This window comes from Betta splendens, chromosome 21 (genome assembly GCF_900634795.4).
Source record: "Betta splendens chromosome 21, fBetSpl5.4, whole genome shotgun sequence".
NCBI classification, from domain to species: Eukaryota; Metazoa; Chordata; class Actinopteri; order Anabantiformes; family Osphronemidae; genus Betta; species Betta splendens.
Window position 1 is genome coordinate 1,893,294 of NC_040899.1, and position 11,565 is coordinate 1,904,858.

At 50.5% G+C, this 11,565-nt stretch overlaps 1 protein-coding gene across 1 annotated transcript in view; it reads left to right on the top strand.

Annotated features, from left to right (window-relative positions):
• The window catches only part of kcnh3 (potassium voltage-gated channel, subfamily H (eag-related), member 3), a 55,350-nt gene that overhangs the window by 41,094 nt on the left and 2,691 nt on the right, over positions 1–11,565 (top strand). The window contains exons 8-14 of the mRNA XM_029136929.3: positions 4,459–4,797; positions 5,361–5,560; positions 5,634–5,883; positions 8,445–8,659; positions 10,672–10,928; positions 11,210–11,310; positions 11,440–11,492. Coding sequence (XP_028992762.1) covers positions 4,459–4,797; positions 5,361–5,560; positions 5,634–5,883; positions 8,445–8,659; positions 10,672–10,928; positions 11,210–11,310; positions 11,440–11,492 — 1,415 coding nt within the window. The remainder of the gene's footprint in view (positions 1–4,458; positions 4,798–5,360; positions 5,561–5,633; positions 5,884–8,444; positions 8,660–10,671; positions 10,929–11,209; positions 11,311–11,439; positions 11,493–11,565) is intronic.

Genomic DNA, 11,565 nt, shown 5'->3' on the forward strand with positions numbered 1-11,565 from the left:
CAGTGACAACAGTGTTATCTCCAGTGGAGCAGGCCTGGCTCCTAAACACACAATGTGTCAGCTGGAACCAGGCTCTGATAAGGTGGAGCAACATTTCACCGCCACCACTGTTGTCTATAGTGACTTCTCTTTGTGGATGGTGATGTCGTCGTCAAGCGAGTGATGGCACATTATGGGATGAGTGCGTCACGGACCCTGCAGCTGCTCCGTCTTTACAGAAGCAGGCTTTGTTTCTTACTGTTTCTCTGCACCAAAGGAGCCGTTCCTCTGTTTTGATAGTATTGGAGGATTTCAGGCAGCGTAATAATGTCGCCTGGAAGCAAAGTCAATCAGCTGCTTTCTAAAAGACTTGAATATGCTCAGATTTAACACTGTTGAAAGACACAGCCTTATTAGAAGCTCTGCAGCCTCAATGAACCACTTTCCATACCTCACAAACTGCTTGTTTTCCAAACAATGTGGTGGCACCATGTGGTGAAGCAGCCTCCACAGAATCATTGCACAATTAGAGCGAATGTTTCCTAACAATCCAGGGGCTGATCAGCCCTGACTGGGAAAACGCTGAGAGCCCGAACCCTCTGAGGACTTGGAATGCAACTAAGTGCCCCTGTGCATCCGTCGCAGGCATCTTGCTTTTTCATGGAAATTGTACAAATTGACTGTAAACCCCAGCGATGCTCTGAGGTCCTACTGGAGAACGCCATCGGTTAACCTTCCTCTGCCACTGGTTTCCACACAGCAAATAGATTTTAGCTACCATTAAGGAGAAAGAGTTCAGCGAGTCCGAAAGGAAACGCAGGCATTCAGCACCACGGACAGCTCCAGCAGAGAAGGAGGCAGCGCTGCAGCTGATTTAGATGGAGATTTGCATCATCTGTGGGAACAGTGGCTGTTCTCTGCGGTTCCCTGTTCTCCAGCAGCTGTAGAACCCGTCTGACTCACGACTACGTTACCTGTTGTGTGAAGGACATTTATAACAGCATCTCACATCTTAATCCGCATGCATGCAATTAGACGAAAAGTGAAAGGATCATAATTTATTTGTGTGGTTCACAGGGACATCAGTGATGCCTTCACATCCCGTGTCAGACACAAGCTTTGTTTTGATCCACAGGTGTCGTTGTGAATTCAAAACAAGCCTGGAGTCAGGTCCCCGTTTCCTCAGGATGAGCCTCAGGAGGTTAAGTTGTGCTAACGGCTCAGTGATTAAGGAGCTACTCAGGTGTTAAATGCTGTGATATTGTTGATTTGGCTGCTTGACTGAGACTCTGCTCACACCTCAGTTGTCACTTCTGGTTATTTATGCTGCCAGGCTGGTCTCAGTCTGAGAACTCGCACACCAACATAAGGTCAGTGCTGCTGCAGATCAAGCTATGTTGTTTTATTCATAGTTAGGTCTCCCAGTGCTTCTGATTCCACTGCCAGTGGTTTCACTGCTTCACTCGTCCACTAACAAACAACAAGTCTCAATAATTACTTGCACCTGCTCCTTTTTGTATATTTACTGCGTTTGTTGTCTGTGTGTATCACATTTTATTCACAAGAAGAAACACTGGCACATTATTATATGTCCATCATCAAACCACTATTAATAGTAAATAGTCCATTATTTATTACAGTAAATGTTAAGAAAGAAGAGGAACCAAAATAAATATGTTAGGTAAAAGTGGCGTCATTGTAGGAGAGAGAGAGAGAGAGAGATGAGGGAGGCTAAGAGAGAGAGAGAGAGAAAGAGGGAGAGGAGGAGAGAGAGAGAGAGGAAAGGGGGGAGAGAACAAAGAGAAACGAGAGAGAGAGAGAGAAAGAGAGCGAGAGGGAGAGGAGAGAGAAAGAGGGGAGAGAGAGAGGGAGAGAAAGCGGGAGAGAGGCGAGAGAAAGAGAGAGGGAGAGGAGAAGAGAAAGAGAGAGAGAGAAAGAGGGCGAGAGAGGAGCGAGAGAGGGAGAGAAAGAGAGAGAGAGAGAGAGAGAAAAGAGGGAGAGAGAGAGAGTAGAGAGCGAAAAGAGAGAGAGAGGGAGAGAGGGATGGAGAGAGAGAGAGAGCAGAGAGAGAGAAAGGAGGGAGAGAGGAAGAGAGAGGAAACGTAAGAGAGAGGGAGCGAGAGACAGAGAAAGAGGCGCGAGAGAGAGGGGAGAGAGAGAGAGACAAGAGAGAGGAGAGAACCAGAGAGCGAGAGAGATAGAGAGCGAAAGCGGGGGGGAGAGATAACGAGCGGAGAGCAAGCTGGGAGAGAGCGAGCGAACGAGCTAGAGAGCTTGAGATGACCTAGAGTTATAGAGTCTATAGATAAAGAGGTAGAGTATCTCTCTATCGATGCGCCATCTTTCTCTCGCTCTCCTATCCCCTCTCCCTCTCTCTCTACTCCCTCTTCTCTCTCTCTCTCCCTCTTCTCTCTCTCCTCTCATGAGTGAGGTGGCGAGCGTGTGAGTGTGAGAGTGTAGTTGTCGACGGAGCGATTTATTTAAACCTGTTTTTTTGATGTGCATTCGAATTAGTATTTGCTTTTGTACTCATGAGGGTGTTTTCGGTGAAGTTGTTTTTTATTGTTTTTGTGTGCACATATTGAGGGTTGGGGGGTGTTTTTTGAGGGTTTTTTTTCCGTGTTTTTCGCCGCCGGCGTCTGCAGGTGCAGGACTTCCGGCCGGTGCCTAGCATGATGCTAACCGAGCTAACGCGGAAGCACGGCCTGAGGATCGGCCGCTGCTTCTCGCTTTTCTGTGACGAAGTGCGCGGTTGGTTGTGGCTGCGGTGGTCGGTCCGCTCAGCCTAAAATCAGCCTGCGAGAATGAACGGAGGCAGTGGTCATTTTTCTGGACAGTGTTGATAAAGTCCACAAAGTCATCGAACACGGCCATCGTTATCAACGGGTGATTCCAATCTCCGTGTCTCCTCTCACGCAACCTGCTAAAAAGGTAACGGTGTCCAACGTCCCTCCTTTCATCAGCGACGAACTGTTGAGAAAAGAACTGTCCAGGCACGGAAAAATAGTCTCTCCCATTAAAAAGTTACCATCGGGCTGTAAACAGTGGGAACTGCGTCACGTGATTTCTCACAGGCGTCAGGTCTACATGGTCCTTAACAACAAGGAGGAAGAACTGAATCTGGGCTTTAGGCTCAGAATTGATGACTACGACTATGTGCTGTTCATAACGTCAGAGACTATGAAATGCTTTGGATGTGGCAAAGAGGGACATTTAGTCAGAGCCTGTTCAGACAAAGCTGGGGGCAACTTCCAGCTCGGAGGAGAGGATGGATGGGAGGACGGTGGAGGAGGTGCAGACAAGCAGGAGGAGAGGCCCAGCGCGGAGGAAAGGAGCAGGATGGAGGAGAGGATGGACGGGAGGACGGTGGAGGAGGTGCAGACGGACGGGAGGACGGTGGAGGAGGTGCAGACAAGCAGGAGGAGGCCGGTGGTGGTGAAACAAAAGTAGTGAGTGGAGACACTGTGGTCGAGACTGACAACGAACGGTCTAAACAGGCTGAAGTTGAGACTGTAAATGGAAGTGAAGTTGCTGATATGTCAACTGTGGGAAAAGGCAAGAACGAAAGGATATAGAAATGTTAAATCAGGAACAATGTAAAAAGTGGTAGCTGCAGAGAAGCAGGTCAGGGATGGGTGATGGTAGAGGAAAGTATGAGTTAGGTTGAAGAAAAATATGCTCAAATAAGCCGAGATATGGATATGGATGAGTTTTTTAACAGAGTTTTGTCCACCATTGCGCTATGTTTTTTTGTTTCTTGTTTCTTTTTTTTGAACTTTTGAAAATGGTTATTTTGTCTCATTGTAACCCTGCGCTGTCATAATTTTTAAAAACCTTGTTATGTTGTTAAAACGACTTATTAGAAATGAACAATTGAGCTGATGGGAGTAGGGTACTGTATTAGTTTTATGGAAGATAACTAGAGAAGAGATAAGACGAGAGAGAGTTGAGGGGAGAGATAGGGTAGCTGCGAAGAGAAGATGGGAGGTGAGAGAAGGATAACGATGGGAGAGAATACAATAGATAGATGGATATTGTGTATTATAGATATATTCTGTCTATAAATATTAGTTAGATATTTGTATATATTATTTATGTATAGATATAATGTCTAATTTTATATAATAGATCTTATGTATATATATGGTATATTATATTATTAAGTATAGAAATTCTATATATATATATATACGATCTAGTTCTCTATAGATAATAAAACAGGTAAAGATCTTATAATATATAATATAATATATTTTATCTATATAGCTTTAGTATTCTCACTCTTATCTTGGTTCTCTTATCTCTTCTTCTTTCTCTCTCTCTCTCTCTCTCTCTCTCTCTCTTTGTCTCTCTCTATCTCTCTTTCTGTCTCTCTCCCTCTCTCTCTTTGTCTCTCTCTCTCTCTCTCTTTCTGTCTCTCTCTCTCTCTTTCTGTCTCTCTCCCCCTCCCCTCTCTCTCTCTCTCTCTCTCTCTCTCAGGTTGGCTCCATGAGCTGGCCAAGCGTCTGGGGACCCCCTACTTCCTGTCCCCCCTGACAACACTGGTGCCGCCCACGGTCCCGGCCAACAGCAGCCAGTGGAACCCGTCGGGGTCAGAGGTGGGAGGTTCCACCTCCTGGAACTCCAGTCACTACTACAGGAATGCGTCGGGTCCGGGTCCCGGGTCCGGGCTGCTGGGGGGCGGTCCATCCATGCGTAGCAGCTACGTGACCTCGCTGTACTTTGCGCTGAGCAGCCTGACCAGCGTGGGATTTGGAAACGTGTCAGCGAACACGGACTCTGAGAAGATCTTCTCCATCTGCACCATGCTCATAGGCGGTAAGAAAGGTCTCGCTTCAAGCTCATCACAGCTGAGGACAGTTGGTCCTGGTGCTAAACGACGAGCGTCATCTCAGGTTTGTCTGTAAGGACGTAGTAACAGATGCACGGCTCATTTTCTGTCCTTCGTCCGTCGACCAGAAGCAGGAGTCAGGTTGCTTTCGAGTTCCTGCAGCGAGAAACTAGTGTTTGTGACAACTGCTGTTCATGTCTGAGGTTTGATGAACGACATCCAATGATGAGACCGTGTGAAAACTCATTTGGGCTGATTAATGAACCCAGTTAAAAATAGATGAGAGTAGATTCATAGAACAAATTAAACAGAAGCGTCTTGTGGAGTGTTGGCAGTTCACGTGTATTGGTCACATTTTAGCCTAAACAAGGAAAAGCTGAAAAAAACCCAACGTGACTTTAAATGTGGTTCATTCTGAATGAGCCCACGTTCACGTTTGCTCTGATTCTAATTAACTGAAGGAACATTCTGTCAGTTTCGTGCATGGAGCGCTTTGTGAGCGGGTCGTTTGAACCCTGTGGTTGACGAGCATCCGTCTGTTCCGTCTCAGCGCTGATGCACGCTGTGGTGTTCGGGAACGTGACCGCCATCATCCAGAGGATGTACTCGCGCCGCTCGCTCTACCACACGCGCACCAAGGACCTGAAGGACTTCATCAGGGTCCACCGGCTGCCCAAGACCCTGGAGCAGCGCATGCTGGAGTGTTTCCAGACCACGTGGTCGGTCAACAACGGGATCGACGTCAGCGAGGTGAGGCGCTCGCTAACGCTCCCGCCTCCGGTTCCGAGCGACCCACTCAGACCAGGCGTCTGTCTGTTTGCAGCTGCTGAAGGACTTCCCCGATGAGCTGAGGGCCGACATCGCCATGCACCTGAACAAGGAGCTGCTCCAGCTGCCCCTGTTCGAGTCGGCCAGCCGCGGCTGCCTGCGCTCGCTCTCCCTCATCATCAAGACCTCCTTCTGCGCCCCCGGAGAGTTCCTGATCCGCCAGGGGGACGCGCTGCAGGCCATCTACTTCGTGTGCTCCGGATCCATGGAGGTGCTGAAGGACAACACTGTGCTGGCCATTCTGGGTGAGTCCCGTCAGCGTGTTGGAGGACAGGGATGCCGACATGTTCATCCTCTGGTGCATTTAAATAAGCTAAAAGAACAGAATAATTCATTCAAAGACTCAAGTTGTTCCCTTTTCTTCATTTCCACGGGGTCAGAATCACCTCAGAACATTTTTAATTGCGTAATGAATGAAGAAAACGTGGATGATTTGCTTCTGGCTGAGAATCCGAGTGAAACCTGATTTGTTGGCTGTCGCAGTGTAAAACTCCAAAGTGCCTGTACCTCCTGAAGCTAAACGCCAGCGAGGCGTCAACGTTATTTGAAAGAAATTACGCATAAATTTGAGGCGGAGAGAAAATAGTGTGAAAACTGCACCGCAGCCTGTGGTTTGGATCGACAGATACCTGAGACTGGGCCTTAATGAGGCTGAGCGCCGTGAGCGTCTCTCATTTAAACAACGCTCTGATTAGATTGTGGTTGATATGTGGCTGTTTAATATCAAACGCTGTTTAATAAAATGTAAATGGTGAAGGGAAGGAGCGAGACGCTCCCTCAGGTCAGTGCGCAGCGCCTAAAGGGGCCTCGAGTGGAAATGAGTCAAAAGGAAAGGCTGCTGTGACTGCGTCCAGTCTTAAGGTGAGGGTTGAGGGGATGCAGACGAAGCTCATGTCACACACTGGACACAGCATCCGTGAGCGATCTGTCCACAGGCCGGTCGTCTGACGACAGGGACAGTCATCAGCAGAGAGGACAAATGGCTCCTGTGTGTTCAGATGCTCCTTATCTGCTCTGTCGCCGTCTGCTGTGCTGCCTTTGCTTCTAATCTAGTAATTCACACGGAGATGGGGAGGCACCGGTCAACACGCATCGACCTGCTGGACACTCCTGGGTCTGAATCTGTGTGTGGAGCAGTTTGTCCAAAGGCTGAGACCTGCTGACACACATACACACGTATACACACACACACACACACACGCAGATACAAACACTCACACACACCATGTGAGTCGTGGCGTTGCAGTGTCCATTAATAATGAATGGATGGATTTTACATTATTAAAGGTTATTAGCTGTGGACCTGCAGGTTCTACGTGGATCCATCAGTCACGGCCTTCACCAACAATCTGTGCAGCATCTTAAGCAGTTCACTTTTTGAAAGCTGATGTTTTGATTGGAGCCGCGGTCCCGGTGTCTTAACGCCACTTCACTGGTGAAAACAGAAGAGCTCCACTTCGCTTCTCCAAAATCTGTACCTGCTGGACCTGCATCCAAATTTAAAATGAATGCAGGAGAAGTGCAGATATGGGTGTGGACAGTAAAGACGTGTCCATGGCAACACCCTAGCAACGGAGGCAAGGAGCTGAGTTTCACTGATTTCTGCCATTAAGGAAAAGTGTGATGAGCTGAGGTCAGAGCTCATTGTGGTCTCGCTCCAGTGCAGGGTGTGTGTTAGGACCCTTCCCCCTCATTGGCCTCAACGGGTGTGGGGTCCGAAGGTTACGTCTATTATTAGTAGTATTAGTATTATTATTTAGACTATTATTTTACTGGTCCTTCTCGTTGCTTTCTACTTCCTTGTCCACCTTCACTGAGTGGAAACGTGTGTTTGGCCTCTTTAAAGATAACGAGGTGCAACTGAAACCACAGCTTAACGATGATGTGTTATTATGCGAATGAATCGCCTCACGGTCGCATGGTTTCAGCTCCAGGCTTCTCTTTTATTGGTGATTATAGTCCTGGTTTGTCAGCGAACGCACACACGCACACACGCACACACGCACACACGCACACACGCACACACACACACACACACACACACACACACTGGTAGAGTGAGTCTGTCTGAACCACTTGCTGCCTTTATTTATTTCTCTTTGGTTATTTGTGTTCATCTCGTTTTAAACTGTCTACATTTCTAAGTCGATATCATTTTATTATGACACTAAACCAGTGGAACATATGGAGGATGTTATTTATGATGGACGTAATGGTGTGAGACTCTTTCATTACTCCTGTTGGAGGCAGACATCGTCCCACTGAGCATTTAGTTCCACAATAATAGTGTAAATGTTCACTGAATACTAGAAGCCAAACACACACAGCTTTAAATTGCTAAATGTTCCTTTAGAGGCTGCTGTGATGATGAGCGAGCGCCACCCTCCGCTGCCGCCCATCATCTCTGTGACAAAGACAGGTGAAGCCGGAGCAGGGGGTGGGAGGCGGAGGGTTGAGAGCTCTCCTGCCAAATGAAGCGCGGTCCTTCCTTCCTCATTTGTTCCTCCTCACTCCGAGCGTTGGAGGCTGCAGCTTCTCCCTCTGCGTCGCCTTCCTGTCTTCTCCCCCTCCCCTCTCCATCACCTCACCCGTCTCACCCCTGTTCCCTCTCTGCTCTGCTCTGAGCTGTGGCTTTGTCAGGTGAAGCCTCGTGCCTCGTGTGAAATGTTCTGTGTGTTGTTTACAGGTAGAAAAAAGGAGTGAAAGGTCAAGACAACAACCACATGCTGCAACTTCAGCCTTGTTTATTAGAATCAGCTTGAACTCGATGATGGTGTTAATTCTGAGCCTCCGTGCACCTCCCCAGGTAAAGGAGACCTGATCGGCTCCGACTCGCTGACGAAGGAGCAGGTGATCAAAACCAACGCCAACGTCAAGGCCCTGACCTACTGTGACCTGCAGTACATCAGCCTGAAAGGCCTGCGCGAGGTGCTGCGTCTCTACCCAGAGTACGCCCAGAAGTTCGTCAGCGAGATTCAGCACGACCTGACCTACAACCTGCGCGAAGGCCACGGGGCCGATGTGAGTACCGTCAAGCTGAACCTGCAGGTTAGAGCGCCACCTTGTGACGAGGCGGACCAGCAGCCAGTGGCACGTAATCCTCCTTTACATTAACGATCGCAGCCCTGTGAGTGATGGCACCTCAGAAGGTTAACGTCGCCTTGAAGGGCTCTTCCCAGTCGAACACGCGCTGGTGCAGCACAAGCAGCGAGGGAGCAAAAACAGGGATAAGAATAGCTCAGCGCTGCTGTTTGAAGCCGCCCGCTGCTAAAAATAAGGCGGGGGGAAGCACGGGCTCTCCCTCACTGGCTGTGTCCCCCGCAGCTGCTGCTAAGATTGGATCCTGCCTGATATAAATAGCTCAGCCGAGGAGGAGGAGGAGGTGGTGATGGGGAGGGGAGCCTCGTATCCCTGCCTTCCCTCTGCAGTGCCCATTGTTTCTGCAGAGCCAGCACACTCGGTGCAAACGTGATTGTGCAGCCAAACTGTCTGGAGGATGTGTGGCTCCAGAAGCACAAGCTGCCGCTCGTATCCCAGATGTGCTGCTTGCGTATGCACAGCCCTGGTACCTGCAGCCCAGCGAGCAGGCTGCATATGCATGTACAGCGAGAAGCCTGCAGACGTCCGGCTGAAGACCACTCATAACAACCCCGTAGCAGACGGTTCCCAGAGAACTGAGGATGATGAGGAGGAAGAACTGACAAACAGCACCATGAAATGTGGACGCGGTTCATGGAGGAGGCAGGTTTAGTCTGAAGATGATGAAAGCGTTGTTCAGGTCTCTGCCCTGTGATTCACGGCTGCCGCCTGGCTGTCGTGGCCCCGCAGCCTTGGGAGGGAAATGCAACGTGCAGGAGCACTGAGCCGACGCTGCAGACTGGACACACACCTCGGAGCACGTGCAGAGACCAACTTCTACACGCACACGCACACAACACGGTGCAAACTTCACTACTCCCACTCCTTCACACGCGCCGACGCGCCCCCGCATCGCAGCGCTGCTCGTGTTCCTGTGGCACTGGGAGCTAAGATTAGAAGCAGAGAGCTAAAAATACATTACGGCGGCACGGGAGGGGGGGTCAGGGAGGCGAGGGGAGAGTGGGAGAGGCAGGGGAGGGTGTGGGCTCATCTGCATGATAAGATAAGAAACTAATTCATCACTCAAGGCTCCAACAAGAAGACGTCTGGGCGTGGAACGCAACAGCCACATCTGGATGGAGCGCTCCGTTCTGCTCCACTTCCTGACGTTCCTTCATCTTTATCACTTTAACATTTTCTGGTTGAGTCACAAACTGAAGTTCTGTTGGTTTAGTGATTTCTGGAGGTTTCAGTGACCCCACATCAACGCTGAACACTCAATCAATTATGCAATTCATAAGCAGGGGCTGTGCTGATGGAGAACGGGGGCAAGTGTCACTGCCGGGAGCGCGTGACGGCGTGCGCTCAGGAGACGAGGAGCGAGGAGCAAACGGCACCGCAGCAGTCTGAGCTAAACGTGGCACGACAGCGACGGGAGCCAACGAGCAGCGGTAGAATAGGTGGTGTTTCAGAGCGCGTTCACAGGTTGTGGACCAGAACCGTCTACTCTGCCATGAACCGCTTCCACGTCCCATCTGTGAAAACCACTGGAGCAGCTCTGAACTCTGCACCACAGTGCGTGTTGGAACACTTTCCCTTTGTATCCTCACCTCCCACATCTCTCATTGTCTGATGAGTCTATTCTTTGTTAACTCACTGCGCCAGAAAATGAAAAGCAACACAGACAGAAACAGGAAGTTTGGATCCAAAGGATTTTAACTGACTTTGCTGAACTGGTGTGAAATGATGTAAAACCAGTTCAACTCTGGCTGAGAATCGGCTCAGAAACCTCCCACAGCAACTGTGAGCATCCATCACTGGATTCTGTTGTCTGGACGAAACGTGCTGCCTCACGTTCAGCGTGTGAGCGCCCCCTGCTGTGCCGTCCGTGTCACTGCGCCTGCTCTGGTCGCCAGCACTGACTGTGGCTTGGTTTGCTGCTCTGCTCCCCTCAGGTGGACTGGGAGAGTAACGGCGGCTTGGTGAAGAAGCTGCCGTCCATCCGTGAGGACGAGGAGGTCGACGAGGAGCAACACTCGGTGTCCCGCGCGCCGCGCTCCCCGCTGCGTCTCAGCAGGGGGCTCAACTCGCCGCTGCGCTCCCCTCTGCTGCCGCCGAGGCCCTTCCGCGCCCCGTCCGAGCACCCGCGGCCCACCTCCCTGCAGATACCGGTGGTCAGCTTCAGCAGCGCGCCGCCCGAGCTCAGCCCCAGGTGAGCAACACGCACACAGGTCAGTGGGAGGAGGAGCAGGGGCTGCAGCATCCGTGTCTGGCTGCCATGGCAACCAGCAGAACGTGGCGCTGCTGCTGGAGGCGGTCACATGGGGCCCGGCTGCTGAAGGATGCTGAATAGGCTTTCACACTGGATGGGGGTGTGTGCATGGGAAGTAAACACATGGACTAATAACACCCCATCCGCAGCATGAACTAAAGCTGCTGATGGAGCTGCACGCTGTAATTAACGCCCCTCCACTTCTCTCTCCTCGCGCACAGATTCGTGGACGGCATAGAAACGGAGAGCAGCTCCACCTCGTCACAGAAGTTCGAGTTCAGCCCCGGCCTGTCGCCCGCGGCGCCGCCCTCCCCGTATCCGGGTAAAGCACGGCAACGAGCACGGTGTCAGGTTTCTGACCCACTGGGCTGCTGTTCATGTGTGTGTGTGTGTGTGTGTGTGTGTGTGTGTGTGTGTGTGTGTGTGTGTGTGTGTGTGTGTGTGTGTGTAGGGATCCGGGAGCAGACGGAGATCAAGCAGAGCGTGTCCAAACTGACGGAGGAGGTGAGTGTCGACACGTCCATGCATCTGCATCGCATCTAGAAAAGCTCTGCACAGAATATTCCCATTAATATTT